The sequence below is a fragment of the Anomalospiza imberbis genome, chromosome 11 (assembly GCF_031753505.1).
Source record: "Anomalospiza imberbis isolate Cuckoo-Finch-1a 21T00152 chromosome 11, ASM3175350v1, whole genome shotgun sequence".
NCBI classification, from domain to species: Eukaryota; Metazoa; Chordata; class Aves; order Passeriformes; family Viduidae; genus Anomalospiza; species Anomalospiza imberbis.
This window is the reverse complement of record NC_089691.1, coordinates 1,991,992-2,014,733: the sequence shown is the minus strand read 5'-3', so window position 1 is coordinate 2,014,733 and position 22,742 is coordinate 1,991,992. Positions and strand designations below refer to the sequence as shown.

At 44.5% G+C, this 22,742-nt stretch overlaps 1 protein-coding gene and 2 long non-coding RNA genes across 3 annotated transcripts; 1 reads left to right on the top strand and 2 right to left on the bottom strand.

Moving 5' to 3' along the window:
* Positions 1–764: 764 nt before the first annotated feature.
* On the bottom strand, positions 765–16,167 carry ACAD9 (acyl-CoA dehydrogenase family member 9). The gene is given in 20 exon segments (XM_068201397.1): positions 765–1,047; positions 1,504–1,576; positions 2,303–2,431; positions 2,920–2,997; positions 3,690–3,816; positions 4,321–4,400; positions 5,149–5,277; positions 5,914–6,033; positions 6,433–6,503; positions 7,189–7,264; positions 8,467–8,540; positions 9,139–9,313; positions 10,571–10,649; positions 11,335–11,435; positions 12,166–12,272; positions 12,441–12,542; positions 13,873–13,966; positions 15,563–15,712; positions 15,714–15,764; positions 15,766–16,167. Coding segments are annotated over 20 exon segments (2,319 nt in total). The 3' UTR covers positions 765–946.
* A 946-nt stretch (positions 16,168–17,113) lies between these two features.
* LOC137480443 (uncharacterized) lies at positions 17,114–18,209 on the top strand. Its single transcript, XR_011002917.1, has 2 exons — positions 17,114–17,239; positions 18,011–18,209. It is a non-coding gene; the product is annotated as an uncharacterized lncRNA (long non-coding RNA).
* Positions 18,210–18,287: 78 nt separating this feature from the next.
* LOC137480444 (uncharacterized) lies at positions 18,288–20,767 on the bottom strand. The gene is made up of 2 exons (XR_011002918.1): positions 20,417–20,767; positions 18,288–18,740 (listed from the first exon to the last, which is right to left on the bottom strand). It is a non-coding gene; the product is annotated as an uncharacterized lncRNA (long non-coding RNA).
* Between the last annotated feature and the right edge of the window lie 1,975 nt (positions 20,768–22,742).

The following is a 22,742-nucleotide window of genomic DNA, read 5'->3' as shown; positions in this document are numbered from 1 at the left end:
TATGAGAGGGGATTGACATTCAGTGGCAGGAGGAACAGGGAACATTTGGGAACAAAGGGCAGGTCTTTGGGAAGTTGGAGAACGAGGGCAAAACCAACAACACAGGGGGAAAGAAACAATCCATTAAAGATAAAATATGCTATAACAACACAAAAGAGGGAGGTTTATAGAACCGACCATTGAAACAGGATTGCAATTGAAACCACAATAGAAACACACCGCAACACCTCAGTGCACAAGGGAAGAGCTGCAGATGCCACCACTCTGGGCTTCTGTAATGCCCTGGACACATCAGCCCTGCCCAGCATCCTTGTCCCTTGTTTGGTGAGCTATGGATCTGATGGACGCACAGCTTGGAGAATGAGGAATTGGCTGGGTTCTCACATCCAGGGGGTTGTGGTCAATGGCTCAGAGGCCTGGTGGATGTCAGTGACCAGTGGTGTCCCTCAGGGTGACAGCAAAACCATCCCTGGACACTGGGAACTCAGTGTCCTGATGCTGCTGCTGGACAAGAGACCCAGAGGTGCCTCCCAAACAGAACTGTTCTGATTCCCCAAGTCTTTCAGACTTGGTCAGTGAATGAGCAGCTGATTGAAGTGCAAAGATACTGAGAAACCACACAATCCCTTCCCTGGGAAGAAACATCTTCCCATCCAAACCTCACCTGTCTTTATCCAGCTCCAAGGGGAACAGACATGTATCAGCATCTATATCTATCTATAGTGACATCTATATCTCTATCACACTAATCAAGTAACTTCAGCTTTAAATAAAATCTCTTTATTTATCCTTTTCCCATGAAGTTGTGGTTAGAAAGAAGTTTTATTTTATACAGGTACATTTAGTAAAGACATTAAATAACAGATGCTTTTAAGGTGTCCAATACTGGAACTGCAGCAAATTCCTCCCTGATTTACATCCATGAGTGCCTGCTGTCAGGGAGGGATCAGAAGGTCCTGTCCAGAGGGTGGGAGCAGATGTATGCCCTCTTCTCCAGGATCTGCTTTGCAGCTTTTTTAATGGAATCATCCAGGTTTTCATCGGCATCTATGGAGAAACAGAAAAGTCAACTAAGGTACCAAAAAGAGCTGTTTTGAATTTCTTTCAAGAAGTGTTTTTGAATGCAAATATATGTGCGAGTGCCAGGAAGAAACTGAACATTCTCTTCTGAAAAAGACAATTACAGACTGAGCTTCAGAGAGCCAATACCCAACTGGTCAAAGTTGGGCAAAACTGGACTTCCCAAAGAGTCCAAATCCCTAATTTCTATCAGTTACTTGTCAAGAGTATATAGAGAAAATATAGATTTTATATTTCTCAATAAAGAACCCTGGCAGTTTGCTTTAGCTAAGAAGTGAAGAGACTCTTCTCAACAGGTTCCAGCTCTGCTCTTGTTTGAATTAAAAGCAGAGCAAAACTCTTCTGTTGGTCATTTCAAACCCACCTTCTTTTGATCACAGTCTGAAAGACAGAAGAGTGCAAGAATTATTTTATAGTACTTACATTTTTCTAATTGAGCCATGGCATAATTATTCTTGAAATAGGCTTCTGTGCAGAAGATATTTGTAAGAAGCACCTGGAAAAGGAGTAAAACTGAGTTAAAAATAGTGAATTAATTTCTAAAAGAAAACTTTGTAGAAAACCATAAAAATACAGTAATTTAAACTTTTCAAAGCCCCTTGATAATGGAGCCCTGAACCCCAGTCATGTGCAGTGCAGCCTCAACGGTCCCTTTGAGACCAGAATTGCCAAGGGTCAGGGTTGGGATGAGCCTTCACCCAAAACTGGCTCCAAGACTGAGTGGGAATCAATCCAGAACAGGGCTCACACAAAGAGCAAAGCCTCAAGGCCAAAGCCAAACCTTCATCAGGTTGGATTTGTTTAAACACAGAACTGGAGCAAACTTGCTTGTCCGGTAACATCACTGTTACCATGACACTTTACATGAGCTACTAAATAAGCACTGTCCTGTCCTGAACTGTGCTGCCCAAACACTGTTGTGATTATGTGTTATTATTATTGATTATATGGAAATAGCTTGGGAAGAACTGCATGGTGTTAACAGATTTGAGAGAATGTGCAGAGTTGTGATGAGGTTCTAAATGTCTGTGTATGTGTTAAAGAAGTTGAGAGTATGCAGCTCAATAAGCAGAGCCTCTGAGAGGTTCCTGTACTCTGGCAGGCTTAGCCACGTTCTGCTGCACTTTTATGGGAGAGTTTCCTGTAATTCCCCACAGATGCAGCCTGCCTGCTCCCACGAGCACAGCCTGAGCGGGAATGGCTGGTGCTGAGGGACACTCACCTCGTGGTCGTGGTTCCTGAGCCCGATGCTGATGGAGCGGCTGGCCCGGGAGATGGCTGCAGTCATTGCATACAAATTAATCACCACATCTGCCACTCTCTTCAGCACCAGCTGCTCCTCCACTATTGTCTGGGAGAGGGAAAATCATTATCAGCTTGTGGTTTGTCAGTTCAAAACTTTAACCAAATATAGTCCATACTTTGTGTTTAGGCCCAGCTTTATTTCACATAAACAGGTTCTAGCCTAAGTCAGAAATTATCATAGTTAGTTTTGGATTAACTAAGCTGCACCTTTTAACAGTCTGCTTGTAATATTGTAATTTTGCTGTGTGCCTTAAACCACTTTGCCAAATGCCTGCAGCAGCAGGATTTGTGCTGCCACGAGGAGAAGAAAACAACCAAATTTACTGAGAGTGCTGGTGCTTTGGTTTTGGTTCTAACAATGTAACTTGTCCACTACACTGAGTACAGAATATCAATGTGTTTTCTCACACCCAGTGCGAAGGTGTCATGTGAAGGAAGTGCTGGTCCTGCCACACTCAGTCCCCTGCAGGTTCCAGTGGGGCCCCAAGGATAAACTATTCAGTAACAAAGACAACAGACAAAGTAAATAGTTACCTTGCCAAACCTACTTAGTAGGCCCCTGACTGTAGTTCCAAAATAATAAATGTTTTCTTCAAGTTTCTTGGCACTCTCCTATAAAACAAAATAGAACAATTTGAGTAGTCTTATAACAGAAAAGCAACACACCCCCACCCTCTTTAAAGAGGACACTGGATTTTCTCTTTTTTAACATTCATCCACCTTGCTGCTGAAAGCCAGACAGGCACTATTCTTTCTCTCAAACATCCATGAAAATTTTCTGGAGTTTAGGTAACTTTCAGTATAGGCTTATGCTGACAAAAGTAACTAAAAGAAGATCCCATGAAAAAGATACCTTATATTTTTGCTATTAACAGAATATTCATTTTTGGTCATAAAAAACCTTTTCCTAAGTGATTAAGCAAGTATATGTATGTGTAATTCACAGAAATTCTTATCTGAAACTCTGTTCCAATTAAACAGGAAGAACTCCTGTTTTGTAACTAACCTTACAACGAAGGGCAGCTATTACAGATACTTTAATATGGTGAAGGCTCAGTTTATACAAATTATCCAAATGGATCTAAACCTGGATTCAGTATAAACACAGGCTTAGAGCAGCCTTCATCCTCCCTTGATACCTGGACAATAACTGTAACTTCTTACCCTGTCTTGGTGCCAACATCTGCTTACCCTGGAAAATCTCACTGCCCCTCAGCACACATTTTGCTTTGCAAAAACAGGAGATGAAATTGTGGCAAGTGGCAAAAGGAACAAACATGAGAGCTCAGCAGAGATGTCCTTACCTGGAGGCTGGGATGCACCACCCCATGGTCACCTACAAGCCCCAGATCCACCTTCCTGCCCAGGGTGTCCTGTAACCTGGTCAGGAACTCCCCCAGGGCCACTCCCATGTTTCCTTTCTTGATTGCTCTGAAATGTTGGGGAAAGAACGGCTGTTAAGGAAATTCCAGGAGGTTCAGACAAAACCAGTTGGAATTCCAAATGCTTTAGCAAAATGCCTGCAGCTTGTCCATGAATTAGCAAGTCCTGATCCATTTTACTGTGAAGTCTGGAGAACAACTGTGGAGCCTTAAGAGTCATCAGCTGCTCTCCAAGACACCCCCACAAGGAATTCCAGATACCAGTACTCATATGCAGCTGTTGTGCCAATACAACTTCATTCAGATACAAAATATTCATTACTGGTCTTGAAAGAAATAATTACAGCTTGTGTAAAAATCCTAAGATTAAATGCTACAACTCCTAAATCTATGAACCATCCCATTAAAAAGACAAAGAGCCTCTGTAACACTGAACTTTTACGGGCAATAAATAGAAAATACTGCAGGTTTTCCCTGCAGTTTCTTCTCTTATCTAGAGTTACCTCATTCTGTTTAGTTTATTATAAATTATTAACAATAAATAAAAACATACTTAATTTTGTCAGTTAAGATCTTCCCTGCATGCTGCATCCCTGTCAGTGCAATGTACATTCTCAGGATTTCATTGGTTCCCTGGAAAAAACAGACAAAGTGAGACAGGTGGGTAACTGGAGTTTACAATAGTGAGTGTTTTCCAAGCAGGTCTGTTGTGCCCTTCCCACTGTTCCAGTATCACATGATGACACTCCCCACCCATAAATTGCTGCCCTTTGCTTTAACTCAGTTTTAGTTCTGATTTCATGGGGTGTTGCAGAAGTTGAGCCCCTCATCATTAGACACACAAATATACCCCAATGAAAAAGAAACCAGACTAAATGCATTTTGACTGAAAAAGTGCTGCACTGTTCCAGTGAAGGAACATTGAAACAGTTGTAGAACTGCTCAAAACAAGCTGAGTTAAAATCAAGTCTCAGTCACTCTGATGTGCACACAATGGGCCACTGACAATCCAGCTTGGAAAGAGAACAAGCTTTGGAACCAGCCTTTCTTTTAATATAAATGCCCATCAATAAGTTAATTAAACTTCTAAGTTGATCTTTTATGAGTTTCCCTGCTTCGCTTGTGAGAAGCACACAAGAGGAAAGGTTACTGCTGTAACTCACACTGTGGTCAGTCTGTAAAAGCCATCATAGCTTATTTTATTATAGGGAACTACTACTGATATTCCAAAGAAAACAAGGTTAGTCCTGCAGCCTTACTATGTTACAGACTTTGCAGCTGAAGGAACAAAGTCCTGGTCAATCAAACTTTCAGGTTTCTGCTCACCTTTATAGGATGTGTGAACTGCAGTTTGTAGGAAAAAGGGGATCCTGGTACTTGCCTCAAAGATGAGCAGGATCCTGGTGTCCCTGAGGTAGCGCTCATAGGGATAATCCTTCATGTAGCCCAGGCCTCCGAAGATCTGCAGAGCCTCACTCACACACGCCCAGGCACCTTCAGAGCTGAACACCTGCCACGGAACAGGGTTTGATCAGCAGTGAGTAGATAATAAATCAGCAATAAACACAGGATGCCCTGCTCTGGGGTTGTATCCACAGGACACTGCTGTGTATTTTCTGTGTGTTACACCAGTCCTGGAACAGTGTCCCTGTGGCTCAGGGGTTTGTCAAACTCAGTGATGCAATGCACAGGGCACTCTCCAAAAGGGCACATTCCAGGGATGGGGGCAGCCCCACACGGGCAGAGCAGCTGCAGCTTCTTGGCTGGAGCCTAGAGCAGGAGTTTTCTGCAGTGACCATGAGGGACACCCTCGCAGCCACAGCCTGGATATTCCACAGGGTTTGTTGTGCCACCAGCTCCTGGGGAAAGCTGGCACAGCAGCAGCTTGGCCAGGCTGGCAGCTGGAGTGTGACTGAGTGTCCCTGTGCTCGTGTGAGGCCTCCTCAGACCCCAGCTCAGGGGTTGTGACATTCCCAACCTGTTCCCTGCAGGTTTCATGTTGCACGAATCTGAGCTTGTGGGATACAGAACAGTATCTATCATTTCACCTGGCTGCAGCACTTCTCTCATCTGTCTAAATGCAGCCAGCCCTGAGCTCTCAGTCCTCTGCAGCCTGAACACAGAGCCCTTTCCCAGCCCTGGTTACCTTGACCATGGCAGCCTCCACGGAGCAGTCAGGGAAGCCTGGCCTGTCCATCATCCCTGCAGTCAGGTAAGCCATGCTCTCCATCACGTAGGCTTTCACAGCCATCAAACAAAACTTCTCCTGCCACACAGCAATGGCAGGAATCATACAGAAATTCAGATGCAAAAATCTACAGTCAACCCTCAAACTTTAAAAAAACCTGCAGTTTTAAAGTTTGCAGTTTATGTAAAGCATAAAAAAACCCTGCAGTTTTAAAGTTTGCAGTTTATGTAAAACTTAAAAGTTTTACATCATCAAATTAATCAATCAATAAAAAGTAACACTGTGAAACAAAAGTTAAATAAAAAATACTTTTATACATTTATGATTCTGGACATTTAAAAGATCAGTGTACAGAAGTCAGCACCAGGTTCACACAGATTTCTAGCAAGTCTTTTAAACCAATACAGCCTAATACCCCCAATGCAATCTGTGTCCTGGCACTTAGCACAGAGATTTAGGTGTTTCATTTTTTGTTACCTGAATTAATCCAAACTGGCTGAGTTTCTTATTGAATTGTTTCCTGGTGCAAGCATACTCTGATGTCAGTTCTTTAAAGAAAGAAAAACAAACCCATCTCAGAAGGGCTGTGACAGACCATTCCTGCTGCTGGTATCCTTCCCTGGATGGTGACACTCCAGTCCATGCCCAGGAACCCCCTGGCTGTTCCAGAAGCAGCACTTTGTGAAAATCGCCCTCACACTGATGCTGTTGATCAAATCTGGGACCAGCCTGTCCAAGGCTTTTGAACCAGAGGTGTGAACTTGTACTCTTAGAGAAGTAATCAGTTTTCTGCTAATTGGTTAGAGAGACTTCTCTTACTGTTTTGGCTAATTATTGGCAGAAAGCAGTTTTATTCCTAATTACTGTGTGCAGCTTTGAGCCAGTTATTCAGGTGGGAGGTTCTAGGGAAGATCACACCTAAAAGCAATAGTACAGACGTTTATTTCTTGGGAAGAACATTTTACCTCAGGGAATTCCAAAAGAGGCAATAATTTCCCACTCTATGAACTGAACCTACACTGTATGAAAGGGAAAAAAATATTTATTTCAAAACCTCTGCAAGCAGGCTTTTAATAGCTATTTTTCAAAACCATATTTTAGTGTTTTAAAGATGCCAAAGCATATTATGACAAGATAAGACTCCTGTTTCCACTCTGAATGTCCTGCATGATCTGCCTCAGGCAAAGCAGTTTCTGCTGGCACCCAGCCATGCAGAGCACCCAATTCACCCACCTATCAACTTCTTAATCATCCCAGCAGATGCACTGCCCATGCTAAATCTTCCACTGTTGAGGATATTCATGGCAACCTGTGAAGAAACAGGTGGGGTTTAGGCCACATTCTCCTTAGGCTGTGCTGGGCACTGCTTCCTGCTTCAGTGTTCCCTGGAATTCACTCCTCACTGGGACACACTGCCAGTCCTGGGAAGTGCCCTCACATCAGCCACCAGAGCTCTCAGCATCCCACAGAAAATGCTTCAAAACTGGGCTTTTCCTGACACCCATTGCATCCAATTTTATATCTGAAGTAGATGATCCAGTGACTTGGAAATAATCCCTATTCTAATTACATGAAGGTAAAATGCAGATAAAAATGCATTTATCTGCAGCTGGTAAGCAACATTCCAGCTGGACAGCACTGTTCCAGTTTATCACATGAAGAAGAAAACCATAATATTTCTCCCTGCAGCTGACCTGTGATGGCTGCTCTCTGCCTCAGATCCCTTTCAGCAACACACCACAGAAGGGACAAGAATGGAGGTGTAGAAATGAAATACAGACCAATGTACAAAAATAGATTTTGGAGTCTGGTGTCTGTAGAGTTGTTTCTCAATATGAGTGACTCAGGTCAAAGCCTGTTAGGAAAGAAGTCATTGTCCTACATTTAACTTGTCAGGAAGACACCGTAACAATCTTCTTTTAATCCCTACTACATTAAGGAAAATTATTTCATTTTGCATTTAGGCCTGGACTTGCCTGCTACAGCAGGAGTAAGAAATGGAGAAGGAGTAAGAGCAGTTTTGCAGATCACAGGTCACACTCTCAGAGAAAGCTTACACAGCAAGGCCACCTGTGGTTTTCTCTCCTGGGGTCCTGCCAGCATTTCCTTGTGCAACAGTGCAGCCCTGGAGAAGCACCCGACAGCCAGGGCACCTCAGAGCTGGGCATGCCTCCAGCACTCCCTGTGACACTCATTGCTGTGTCTCCCTTCCCACATTCTGCTGTGGAACCAGCAGAGGACATGTCCCCCATTCAGGGCAGAAGGACAGCTCAAGTCACTCCTTTTTCTGAGGGGACACCACAAAAAACAACCAAAAGCCCAACAAGAAGAGAAGAAACACAGAAATCTGAGGTGATGGCACACTGTGCACTGTCCAGTGACACCAATTCTGCCCTCCTCTACCCTGCAGTGTGGCAGTGCTCACACCACCCACAACTAAACTTCAGCACAGGGGGAAACAGTCTCCTTCAGGCTTCTAAAAATCACCAGTAGTTATTCTCCACTGCTTACCTTAAATCCCCCTCCAACTTCTCCAATTACATTCTCTATAGGCACTTTGGTGTTTTCAAAATGTACTTCACAGGCTGAAACACAGAATTAACACTTGATCAAATATGACACAGAAATATTTAAAAGACATTCAGGAACTCAAGTCACTATTTGTAGCAAGAAATGAAGTTTTCCTAATGCATTGTTTATGACAGAATTACACATGCTTTGCCAAAGAAATGAGAATTTGGGAAAAGGCTGTAGTTGACATCAATTACTGATGTAAAATATTAAAAATGTTATGAATATACATTGTGTAAACAGAGAAGTACAGTTTTGTCTTTATTTTTAGTTCTAAGGAACTGATTGAACAGTCACCAAGATGGTGAAAAGCTGCAATCATTAAAAAGCTTAGAAGAGCTGATGAACGTGGACTTCTAGATTAAACCTATTGGCCACTTAATCTCCTGAGTGATTTCTTTCACTGCACAGTAAATGAACTCCACAGAATGGATTTCTTACTGCAGACCCTATGCCAGGAAGGACTCCTAGGAAAACCCAGCTAAAGAAACTTGAAACTTCTACTGTAACATGGAATAGGTATTGATCTGCCTCTGAATTCAGATGATCCAATCAAAACAAAACATGAAACTATTAAAACAATTTCTGCTAACAATTTCAGGTGATTCTTACTGTTGGAGCCTCGAATGCCCAATTTATCCTCAGGCTTCCCGTGGGTGACGCCCCCGAAGTCCCGCTCCACAATGAAAGCAGTGATTTTATCCTTCACCTGCCCGTCCTTGTCCACAACCTCTGTCCTGGCAAACACTGTGAAAATACTGGCCAGGCCACCATTGGAGATCCAGACCTGTTTTGAGAGAGGAAAGATGTATAAGAAATGAAACTGTGCTGATTTTGTGAGCACAGCTCCCCAGAGTTTTGTTATAGGCTGGGAAAAGAATAGAGTGCTGAGAAATTGCTGCTCCTTCCCCTCAGTTCTAATGAGGGTTTGCTTCCAGTGTGAGCACATTCATGAGGAGAGCTGACCACACGTGCTAAGTTTAGAGCAACTTTTAAACCAGAATGCAGTATCAATATGCATTAAATTAAAATCCACAGTGCATTTCCACAAAAGCTGGTACATCCTGCTGCTGATGGCACATGAGACATACAGGGGCAATGCAGACTGGACCAACCCTGTGCCCAAAAATTAACTCTGATGAGAAATTCTCTGATCAGCCTCTCCCCCAGGGTAGGTCTCTTCACACAACAAATGGATCAACAACTACAGACCAAGTCTGCAGTGCATCCAATACTGCTGAACCCAGGACATCTCTGATTTCTTCAAGACTGGCTTTTGTCACTGTTTCTTTTAGCAGAAAGGTTCCAAGCAGCCCTATTTCTAATTAAATATCAGGTTTTCTTATTAAAATCTAGCCTGAAGAATGAAGAGATGTTAAAATACAGGTTTAGGTTTCCTTTTACCTAAGCTGTCATGGAGGGGGCTGATTTACTAACTAACCAACCCTCCCTGAACACACAAGTGGGTAGAAAAGGAACCTGGGGTGGTTTTCTATTTTTCTTACCAGGAGTTTAATGCAGTAATTCCCTAACAATAATTTTCTGTTCCCTTTGTGTCTAAACCAACAAGGGTTATCTTTTTGGCACTGTCATTCTCCTCTAGCTTGGAAACCTCCCAGTTTCAGACTGATGCAAAGGACAAGTGTTGCTCTGATTTTTAAAAGTGTTTTCTTTTATAGTTCTTTTGAAAGTTTTAAAGTTCTCATAAAACTTCTTCAGCCTTCTGATAATGTTTACATATTTCTACTGGAGCTCTCACATGTTCGTGTAAATAATGATTGTTTTGTATTCTTCTTTGTGGGAGGAGAGAACTGATGGACTGTTGGTTTGATCAGTGTGGTTGGAGAGGTGGTAATTCCATCCTCCAATCCACAGTCACCTTTGGAATTCTATAAATACCAGATGTTTTAATAAAATTCTCTCTTTTTTCTCTTTTGACTTACCAAGCTTCTGTGTACTCATTTTGTGTCCAATAGCAACAGACAAGGACATTTCCTACACTTGTAACAAAACCCCTTCCTGTTCCCAGGCTGTGAGTGGGTACCTTGGAGCCATTTAACAGGAAGTGCTTCCCATCTTCACTCAGGGTTGCTCTTGTCTGGATGGATGCAGCATCACTCCCGCTAGAAAACAAACAAGTTACTAATGTTTAAAGAAATAAACATGCTTTAAAAAACCAAAACTGCATATTCTTCCTCTTCCCATCCTGTAAAAAAGAGAGGGTCTTAAATAGCAGTATATCAGTTTTAGCTTTTAACTAAACAGTAAGTTCACTAGATTGAACAGCTCGAAAAGATACCTGAGGGCACATTTCTTCTCATTACCATGTTATCAGGGTTATGACCTGACCAGAATGTGCAGAATGCCACAAAAGCAACTTTTTGGAGCTACACTTTGAGCTATGTGAACACACAATGAGCCTCTCGCTCAAGTAACACCTAAAATTCTTGCTTTTAGTTTTGGTAGCTCCTTCAAAACAGGCTTTTATATTCTGAATAAGACCTGAAAGCATCCCAGAACAGTCACAGCACATTATTTCTGACATAGCACAAAGCATCCTTTCAATTCACAGAAGAACTTAAGTAAATTAATTCCTGGGATGAGAACAAGAGTCGGGAATTTCATGGACACTGCCAAAGCAGCAAGTTGGGGAAAGAGCAATTGTACATTCTGGAGTGTTCCTTTAAAAACTAAAAATAAACCACAACTTTATATACTGAAGCCACGGGCACCAAATAAAACAGATTCAAGGTATGAAGCAGTGCAGATAAGGCAGGGAGCCCACTGTGGAGTGTGGGGCAGCAGCACCTGCCAGGCTCGGTGAGGCAGAAGGCAGCAATGTGCTCCCCCGAGGCCAGGCGGGGCAGGTACTTGGCTTTCTGCTCCTCGGTGCCAGCAATGAGGATCCCCTGCAGAAACAAGCACAGGAAACTTTGCAGCATCACTCTGTGGGAAAAGAGATGGAGCTGACAAGCTCCAGCATGTTCAGAAAGCTTCATTTGTAAGTTTTATGGCATAGCAACAGGCAGTTGAATAAACAACAAACTGTATTATTTGTCAGTCCTTAAAATATTTTTTCATTAGCTTTGTCTGCTCAATTCCATGAGGAATTTTCTCTTACTATAACAAACTGAGTGTGCTTTCAAGCTTCTTTCTGCCATTCATCCACCACTAAAAGGTAAATACCTATGGTTGTATTCAAGTTCAAAACTGACACACTTGCTCTCAGATGAGTTTTCTCCTCTAAGCCCCTCATCATGCAGCCCCAGTCAGCCAGCAAAAGTTGCTCTTTCCTGAATTCTTTCCTTCCTCATCACCTGAGCCCCCCTGATACTCTATTTCAATTCTATTTATTCTAGCTGCTTTAAACAAGTTTGGTCAATTAAAAAAACCCAACAACTTGGACTTATTTAGAGTAGTTTCCCTAAGAATAATTATCCTAATAGTAACTTTCTTGTCTGCTTCCTATCCAGCCTTCCTGTCTCACACTGAACCAGTGGCAGAGGCTGCCGGGGATACCAACAACCTGATTTATGCTTCCCCAGTAATTCTGATTTGCTGCCCCCAGCCCCACATTTTTCATTTCATCTTTTCCATGCAATCTGTGCAGAAGCCCCAGCCCCAGTGCAGCAGCATTACCTTCAGCCCAATGGCCTGATGAGCTGCCAGGGTCACTGCAATGGAGCCATCCAGGGAGATGATTTCTCCCAGACGTGCATACATGGTGTTTGACAGGCCCAGCCCACCTGGAACAGGCACCAGCTTTTACTTTACTACATTTAACGTGCCCCTTCCCGCCCCAGAAAATCCGTTTTGAGTATGGAAATACAGGAATGGAACAGCTTTAACTGGAGAGCTACTGAAGTGGCACAAAATGCACCCCTAAATGCTGTTCCTCTGTGGCATTTACTCACCATATTCCTCTGGAATCTGCATGCCAAAGAGACCCAGCTCCTTCAGTCCTTGTAAGGTTTCAGGTGGGATTTTTGCATCTTGATCAATTTTCTTCGAGTCCACTACAAATACAGAAGTTTTTCTCATTTAACACTGTGTTTCTCAGTGCCCAGAGCAGCTGGGAGACTGCAGGATTCCCCCAGCAAGGCTAAGGTCACTCATGAGACTTCTCATCCCCAGCTTCACAAGAATTTCTTCTTTCTAGCTTCAGCCTGACCCTCGTGTTTGTCCTCACAACATATTCAGGAAAAAGACTTGAAAGTGAGAAAAATCCAGCATTTATTTCATTTTCTCAAACACTTCTACTATTTCTGCACGCCAGCAGATTCCAAGACTGGAATAAGCAAAGCATTTCCAGGATTTTCTATCTGAACCAAGTCTAGGTTGTGAATAAAAGAAAAAAAAAGTACATGAATGAGGTAATTAGAAAATCTTGTTCTTAGGAGTTTTTTAGATTCTTGGGGGATTAAGAGAGCTGTTCTGTACCATGGCAGCGAAAACAAACAGGAATCATATTTTCTCCAGACTCCATACTTTGACCCTTTAATTCCTCCTCTAAACATCAGGCTGTTTACTCCATAAATCATGTTCCCCCACAGAGAAAAGAATTAAAAAATACAATTGAATACCTTTTTTATTTACTGTCAGTGAGCACCATTACAATTTTACAGTTAAAATCACCTGGATCTCACAAATTGTGATGTGTGACAATCAGTGGCTTCTCCAAACTCCTACAGTGTTTGGAAAACCTCTGTCAATGGGAAGTCTGAGACAATGCTGTTTAACTGCCCCAGAAATTGCTGTCTGTGCAAACCAGTATTCTGCAATTGCTCTGGAATTGGCTCATCCATGGCAGCACTAATGGAAGGAACACCCTGCAATGCTCTCTGGAATGCAGATGGGTAATGAGGCTTTTCCCAAACAGAATTATTACTCTAATGCTGAAAAAACAGAAATGCTTTTGATTTTTTGTAACTCCTCAGTTTCTGAGTCTCTCTGCTGCATTTTGCCACAGTCAGTTTTAGCAGAGTAGGACAGTTAAAAAGTTCTAGGAACTAGAATTAGGGAAAAAAAAACACAATATATAAAGTGGTTAGAAGCACAATTCAGCTGAGCTAAAACTGATTTCAAATCCTGTACCTTTATCCCAGAATTATTTTACATCCTTGGCTTTTTTCCTGTTTTGGAGATTTAATTCTTCTGATCAGCACCCAAATACTTCCCAAAAAAGCCATAAATGGACATGCTACAAAATCAGCATCACTATATGAGCAGTAATAAATGCATAAACTAAATTAAATGTTTTAAGTATAATAATCTTATTCAACTGCTGTAGCTAAATAATTTTGCAATCATTAAATCACTTGCACAGATAAAACCATCATAATATACCTTCTTCATTGAAGAACTTTTCAACAGGTCCCACAAACTGGTTGATTTCTGCCAGTTCTTCATTGCTAATTTCTGGGTAAGGAAAAACTTCTTCCTAAAAAAGGAAGAATATTTAATAATGTTTAATACATGAACCATGCAGCTGAAATAAAAATTACGAGAGACATGCCTTGCAAAGACTCTAAAACACTGTGAAAAATAATAATTGTGGAAAATGTTCCAAAACAGAAACAGAGCTCCCCAGGACCCAAGTTTGTTACACACCAAAACCAGACCAGAGGGTGTTACCTGAACAACAGAAACATGAGGGAGAAATCAAGAGATCTTTTAAGAACTACGAGGATGCAAAAATCCTGCATCATCCCTGAGCTTTCTCAGTGCAACCCTATTTAGGGATTGATAAAAAATGAGTTTCATTTGTGCCAAAAACAACGAGGTGTTCTAAGGTTTCCAAAGCTCAGCCCATGAACATTGTCCCTTGCAAACACCCAGCACATTTCACCTGCTAATGCCTCGAGGACAAAGGTGAGTGAGCCCCACCACCCCTTATCATCCCCAGGGTGTCCTGGCCATGAACTGGGAGCAGCACGGCCTGGCAGGTTTGAACTGGTAAAAAATCCAAGCAAGGAACACAAGGGGTGGAAGGTTATGTGAGAAGCACACTTCTGATTTTTACTGCCTTTCCCCTTTTAGACAGAAGAATTTATCTCTAATCACACAGATTTGTTCTCTGAGCAATATTAAGGTACTCTGAGCAATAATATCAGCGTCAAAAATTCAGGACCTGGGAAATGCTAGAGGTTTTCAGAAAGGTGCTGTGTTGAAATCTGAGGGGAAAAAACACCCCAGACATATCTGAAGAGGGGCTTAACACAGTGGAGCCTGAGTGCTGCCTGTTGTAACACTTTACCTGACCAGCTCTGTTGCAGGAGACTTTATTGTTCAACTCATTTCAGTGGATTTGAGTTATTCCCTCTTTCAGGTTACTTCACCCTGCAATCTCTGACAAACACAGACTCTAAGCCTTGCAGTAACAAACTCTGCTTAATACAGCGTTCTATCTCAGATTTTAACTTCTTTGTCCAGTGGCATCTCAAGGCACCACAAGAATTTCACTCTTTCCTATCAAAACTGTAGGCAGAGATTTCCATGAAGTCCCGGTCCTTGCAGGACAACCAGAGAAGGAAGCGATCCAAGCTCTGCGGCATGCCCAGAGGCGGTGCACAGGGACACGCGTGTGTCCCGGGGACCTGCGGGGCTGGCAGGCACAGGGGGCTGCGGCTGGGCGCAGCTCGGGGCTGATGCTTGGGTCACTCAGCTCCATCGCGTGTTTCGTGTGCAAAGGGTCCCTTCAGCTACCCCGGCTCCGGCCGAGCGGCACCGGGACACACAGAGACGCCGCTCGTCCCCTCCGTGCCAGGGCGGGGAGCTCTGCGAGGCAGCGGGCCGGGCTGGACCCAGGGGCTGCGGGACAGCCGGGCCAGGGCCGGGCCCGGCCGTGGGCTCACAGCAACGCCCGCAGCCCCGGGCCGGGATGAGCAGCTGGAAAAGGCCCTGGCGGTGCTGCTGACGAGCCCGGACGCGCGATGCCCCCGCTTAGCGCCGGCCCCGCCGCGCCCTCCCCGCTGTCCGCCGGTGGCTCGGCCGGCCCCGGCCGCCCCCACGGCCTCCCGCATCCCCGCGGACCCACCTTGCGCAGGGTGCCGAGGAACAGCTCCTTGGCGAAGGCGCGGCGGGGCGCGGCCGTGCGCAGGCCGCGGGCCGTGGGGCCGGCGCGGGGCCGGGCGGCGCGCAGGGCCCGCAGCAGCAGCAGCGCCGCGCTCATGGCCGCGCTCGGCGCTCCGCTGACGGCACCGACCGGCGCCCGGCCCGGCCCCGGGGCGGGCACGGCCCCACGGCCGCAGCGGGCGGCGCTTCGCTCGCAGGGCCCGCGGGGACGGGGACGCACCCCGTCTGGGCTTGTCCCACCCGGCCCCGGGCGGGCACGGCCCCACGGCCGCAGCGGGCGGCGCTTCGCTCGCAGGGCCCGCGGGCGCGGCACGGGCGCCGCTCGCGGCTTCTCCCGCCCGGAGCCGGGTGCGGCTCGGGCCGCGGTGCCCTCCCGTCCCCGGCCCGGCAGCTCCTGCCCGAGCCGCACGGTCCCGCCGAGAAGCAGCTCTTGGTGCATCCAGGGCGCCTTTGAATCGCCTTCCTGAAGCGAAAGCAGCGGCGGGGAGCAGCACCACAGGCAGGGATCGCTGCATCCCCGCCTGCAGCCGCGGGACACGCTGAGCTGCAAACCGAGCGCGTGGACATCGCCCCAAAATCTCTTAAATCCCAGCCTAACTCCCCCTGCTCCGTGTGTCAGGAGCTGGAGCAGGGTGGTGTGGGCAGCTCCAGCCCTCCCCCGGGCGGCCCCGCACTCCTGCAGCCCTTTGCACACATAAATGTCAGACTTACCTGCTCTCTGAGCCCTGCAGTGAGCGCTGCCCTGCACCGAGAACCCCCTTTCCTCCTCCGCTTTCCCTGCCATCCCTCTGGCAGCAGGCTTTGTCTTTTTAAAAAACCCAGGTGCCAAAGCCGTGTGGAATTGCTGATATTCACTGAAATCTGGCTGAGAAGCACTCACTGCTCCACTTCTGTACGAGAGCACACGGTCAGGTTTGTGTCACCCCAGAGCTGCTGCCTCACCTGCAGGTGGCTGGGACTGCTCACCGACACAGAAGGGCTTTGTGCGTGCTAAACTTCATTTGCTCAAAGGTAGAATTAATTTATTTGAACTATTTATTTCAGATAAAATAAGCCCTTTAAAGGCTGCTGCTACTCTCTCATTTTAGGCATCTCCGTGTCAACCTGCCTTCACTCTGTTTTTGGTCTGTGCAGAATGTGACAAAATGGCATTTGCAAAAAGGACACAGGCTTAATGAACTCACTTATTTTGCTTCCTTTACTTATGACTCACAAAATGAAAATCCTTTAATCTTGTAACCCAAATAAATTGCGATGTTGGTTGCCTCTTGACTGTCTGCAAGTAGGGAACAAGAAGGGCTGAGAGTGAGGGATCAAGAAAAAGTAAGGATGTGCTCAGCGCTGGTTATCCTGCTTCTTTTCATTTTGAAGGGTGGAAAAGCAAGAGGCGATGTCTAATCCTACCAGGAAGCAATGGGTGGGGAACGCTGAGCTGGGTGCAGCACTTTGCTATCTTTGGGTGCAGTCATGATGTGCCAATGCCTCCAGAGGGTATCCAGCGGTGCTTGATGGATAGAAGGGGAGAAGCTTCAGCCTCGTGACACATGGGGTTAATGGGGCAGAGCCACACTATGTCCCTCTGAGGGGACCTGGGTGGCACTGCCACACCAGTGCCACATCCCAGCTCTGGGCAGGAGAGGTAAAAGATGATAGAAAAGGAGTTTTTTATCTTCCTGGGGGTCAGGAGAGGTGTAGGTCCCACAACACCTCCCAGACTGAATATCAGGGATGAAAGGGCTAAACTGAGGCCACCCTCTCCTGAGACAAGTCAGGCAAGTCCTGGTGATGTAGGGCTGATGTGGCAGCTTGAAAGAAAGGATAAACAGAGCATGGTAAAAACTGCTTGAAGAAGATGATCCAGTGACAACAAGGCCGGGCAGTTGGGAAGCACAGGGAAAAGATGCCTCATCAGGAAGTTGACAAGAACTGAGGCAGCAGCCAGCACACTCCACCCTGTGTGTTCACTCAGCAAGCATGAGGATGGCATTGTGAGCGTATCCTCTATAAACAAACACCTGGGTTGTTCCAGTCACAGGGGGTGATATCACACCCACAGCACGAAACTGCAGGTGGACCATCACTGGCACAGAGAATCCTCTGTTCCTGCACTGGCACCAGTGGTGCCACACCACAGATTTTGTCCCTTCCAGTGCTGTGTGTAACCACAGCTGAAATCACACTCCTGGCAGCTGCAGTTCTCTGCAGAACTCCCCTATCCTGACCTGATACATCTTCAAACTGTCTTGCACAGAACTGCACCATCTACTGGAAAAAATAAAAATAAGAATCAGTGTTTTTCTCTTCTGCTTCAGCAACACGTCCAAGCTTTTCCTTTCCCTACTTTTATTTATGACTCCTCTCTGCTGTCTCTGCCACTGAGGTATTCATCCACGTGTTCCCATCATTTCAGATTCCCTTCCTGGGCCAGCTAATCCCTCAGCTGTTACAGCTCCTTATAACTCACATTTTGTGAACAACCACAACTCCCACAGTGATGTCCATTTCAGCCCATTCCACACAGAAGTGGAAGAATTCCTTCCTGGGAAGGAATTAATGAAAGAGAAGTAGAGATCAGTAAATGACTACAATAAAGTTACACTTCAGTTTTCCTTTTTATTCTTCCATATTATTGCAGCAGCTGCTTAAAAACTGTTATTCAATAATAAAGTGACCTGATAACATTTAGCTCTTTGAGACATAGATATTTTATTTACTGAAAAAGTGTCACTAAATTACTTTACAAAAACATTCACCAGGCTTTGCAGCACTTCCAGGAAAATACACAAAATTCCTCCTCTCTTTATGCAATCACTGTTTACTCCTGTTCAACCTGACAGATGGTATGAAAGCTTTGCACTTGACACTGATAATTGTCTTTCCCACAGGCATGTGATGATGTGCTCATTGCATCACCTCCTGACTTGGAATATTTTTTAAAAAGCTGGTTCACCAATGAAATTCTGGGAAAGGTGAGGGCAGGAACTGGTATTTCCACTTTTGCTCCTGGTTACGTGCAGTGGAAGTGATGAGATGTGTTTGAAACCCAGATGTTAACACAGTCACTGTATAAATACATCAGTAAATTTGTCCAAGCTGTTGTCCATCCACACTGACTGGACTGTGGCCATCTAAGAAACCACCTGAAAAATAAAGATGCATTCTGTTAGTGAAAGAGATTCCTCACAACGTCAGGTGGCACTTACAGGGAAATTGTCCATCAGCTCTGCCACGTTAGATTAAAAGGAAGCCCTAAATTGCCTCATGTTTTGAAGTATTTTATATTTTATTTCACATTATAATTTTTTTAACAGTCAAGATTTAATTTTTCAAGCAAGGGAAAATGGGCGAAACAATGTATTGAAATCAAGTTTCTGGCTCAGTGAGGGGAAATAACCTGAGCTCAGGGCAGGAAAGAAGCTGTTCCTGTGGGATTGCACCCAAGGAGCTGCAGGCCAGGCTGGAGAGTGCTGCCTTTATGTCACACACAGGTGACAGCGATGAGTGAGGGGACAAGGCTGGCTATAAAAAGACCTTGCAGGAACTGGATAAAGCACATCTTGGCACTATTCATGAATACAGAAGGGAGATGGCTCAAGAACCTCTTTGCCAAAATAATGTAATGTAGGAGAGAAGGAAGGAGCTCCGTGAGCTAAAGAACATTTCATTAATAATCATTAGTACAAAATTAATTAATTATATATTTTATATTATTTATAGTAAATAATTTATCTATATACTTATATTAAATATTTATAATATTAATTATTTAATTATTTGTCCAATGAGGCATCTGTTTCTCCCTTTTCACATCTGGGAAGAGAAACAGATGACCCAAAATGCCAGTGCTTTTTCACCAGCTTTTTTTCAAAGTAATTTCAAATTCCTGCAGTCAGAGGAATTGCTCAGGACATGTCCCCTGTGGTTCACTGCTAATATAAAGACAGGTGTATATATTTTTTTTTTTTTTGCATGAAGCTATGCTGGTAGTCTGCAAATTTGTGAGCGGAGTCCTGGAATATTGCAACAACCCGGAAAGCTGCATGTTGCATTAGTAGAAAAAAAATAGGAAGAGCAGAAACAAAGTTTCCTCCCCCTTTAGGCATAAAATACACAAACAAATGGTTTCGAAAACATACAGACTGGCATAGCAGAGGAGTTAGCACATAATCAAGGACATTTTTAAAACCTGCTGAAAATCCTTGAAAACTCAGGGCTGTAAACATTTGGGATGCTCAAAGTCTGAATTGGAATATTCAGCACATTTGTCACTGGGCTGGAAGATGCTGCTGCTCTTCCAAACTCAGGGGTTGAAGGACAAGAGAAGTATCTCAAACTCTGGTGATTGCAGGGATGTGTTTGGTTGGTTGGCTTTTTTTGGTGGGTTTGGTTGGGGTTTTTTTGGATGCTATTTTTAATTACAGCAGAGTCATTTTTTGGAGCCTAGTGTAAGGGCTGAGGCAGAAGCAGATACACGGGACTACCAGAAAGATGGCAAGGACAATATACAGGATGAATCATTAAATAAAAATGTTCTTTCTTGTTGGAGATGGACATAGAGAAATATTAGCCAGCAAAGTGAAGGAATAATCAGCCAAGAGCACACAGGGAGCTAGTGGAAGAGGAAGATGCTCACAGGGGTGGGTGCCTCCCTGCAGGGCCCCACACACAACTGAGCTCTGCTCCTATAAAAAACCACCACAAAATCAGACTGGCAATGGTTAAATGGACTCATTTCCAGCCCTGGTTCACTCTGATCCACTGCTGAGCCACAGAACTCCTGCACAGTCCCTGCTTTTCCCACTTCCTGGACACACACCCAGGGCCCATTTCCTCATCAGAAACCAGGCATTGTGTTGTGACAGAAGTGAGAAACTGCAGAGAAAAGACATTTCCATCATGCACCCCTAATATTTCATTTGCCTTGGAGTTAATTTGCCCTGCTCATCTTGTTAAAGACATTATTTTTGCTTTGCTCATTACACAGACCTGTCTAAAGCACTGTGTCCAAGTATGAAAAATAAATGAAAGCTGCAGTGGTGTCACTCCCCAGCAGAGCTGATGGATTGCACACTCCTGTGGCTGCTTTCAGCTGCTGTGTCTTGTGAACCATGCTGCTAATTTCACATCTCAGTTACTGCAAAATGCTAAATAAAGCCTTTTTTTTTTTTTTAATCCCTAAAAATGTGCATTTCTTGACGTGGCAAAAATGATAAATGTAAAGATTTGAAAGTGATGGCTTCAAGTCAGCATCACCCACACAACTTTCATTTAAGTCTTGCTTAGCTGAGGAAGTACTTCCAGCAGAAATATTAAAGATTTTCCTAACTTTCATGACCAGCCTCATCCTGCAGTTGATTTAGTTTTGCTGAGTAATACAGGATTTGGTTTTAATTCTTGAAATAATAGGAAACAGAAAGAAGGCCTACTAAAAAAATACACCTAAAATGAAATATTTGTATGGTTTAGATATTTCTATTAGATTGGTTATGCTATGTTCTCTTGCAGGAATTTTATGTCAACAAAATACAGCAGCAAAAATCACTAAGTAGAGTAAAAATCCAGGAAGATTCCTTTGGAAAAGACATACTTAATGCAGCTGTAACACAGAGTGGCGATGAAAAGAACACTACACAACTGTTAAAATAAAATAAATATATGCTAAAATACCATACCTGTTTTTATGAAACTCTGAATGAAAATCAGTCATTAAGGCCAACTGGAAAAAACAAAGTTAAATAGAATTCATTGATTGTTAAGTCAACAAAAATATGAAGAAAGATACAGATAAAACATTTGAAGTTCTTTATTTTGTTTTTCTGTTCTTTTAATCCTTCATTTCTTTATTTCAACCCAAAAAAATGCAAAAAATACTTGGAAAAGAACCTGTTGTTTAAAAGTTGCTATCTAGAAGAGCTTGAGAAGTTGATTATTGCATTCCTGCAATCTGTGTGTGCACTGCCACACACAGACCTCTTGTCTTCTCAAAATGTACTAAAATTCTACAGACCCTGATTTCTAAACCAGGAATAGAAGTATCAGTGAAGAACAGCTCTGCAAATTCCTCTATTTCCACTAGAGGATGTTTCTGTGGTACAGAGGCACTGGTCACCTTCAAAGGGGTCCCACAGCTCAGAGGGTGGGACAGAGGATGATGGTTAAGTGGGTACTTACCTATCAAAAAAAATCATTGATGAATATGCACATCCTGAAATTACAGCCCTCCAGCAAGAGGTCATAGTTGACTATTCCCAGAAAATAATTCAAGAATCTCCTAAAATTAATAGAAAACAGAAGCAAACTAAAGCTGTTTAGTTTAATTGACAGCTGAACATTAGCTTGGCCAGGCTTTACAGAACGCACTACCATCCCCTGGAAAGGCTGGAAATGCACCAAGGTCAGGGCACAATGGAACATCCCACAGGTGATTGTCAAACTGTCACTGCAGGATGTAATTCAAACACTGGGAAGGCCACGTGTGGCAAAGGATCCTTCAGGGCTGGAAACTGAGACACACAACAAACAGAGGACAAGGAGTAACTGGGCAGTACTTACTCAGTGCTGGGCTGAGGGGTCCGGGGCTCCCTGCCCGTGGCCACAGAGGCACTGCCAGCTCCTGGGGGTTCCACGGAGCAGCCCAGGACTTGGCCCTGGCAAGGACAAACGGGGCCCTCCCCAGGCAGGGCACAAGTGCCCTGGTCAGGAGCTCCTGAGGCCACCTGGGGTCAGCTGGACACACAGCCCCATGGGCAGAAGGTCTCAAAGCTGTCAGCACTGTCCAGGGCTCGAAGGGTTTGGACACTGTCCACCAGGGCCTCTGCAGTGCCTCCCTGTCTGTCTGCACACCTGGCTGTTGGAATCCCTGTCTCCCTGTCTGTCTGCACACCTGGCTGTTGGAATCCCTGTCTCCCTGTCTGTCTGCACACCTGGCTGTTGGAATCCCTGTCTCCCTGTCTGTCTGCACACCTGGCTGTTGGAATCCCTGTCTCCCTGTCTGTCTGCACACCTGGCTGTTGGAATCCCTGTCTCCCTGTCTGTCTGCACACCTGGCTGTTGGAATCCCTGTCTCCCTGTCTGTCTGCACACCTGGCTGTTGGAATCCCTGTCTCCCTGTCTGTCTGCACATCTGGGTGCTGGAATCCCTG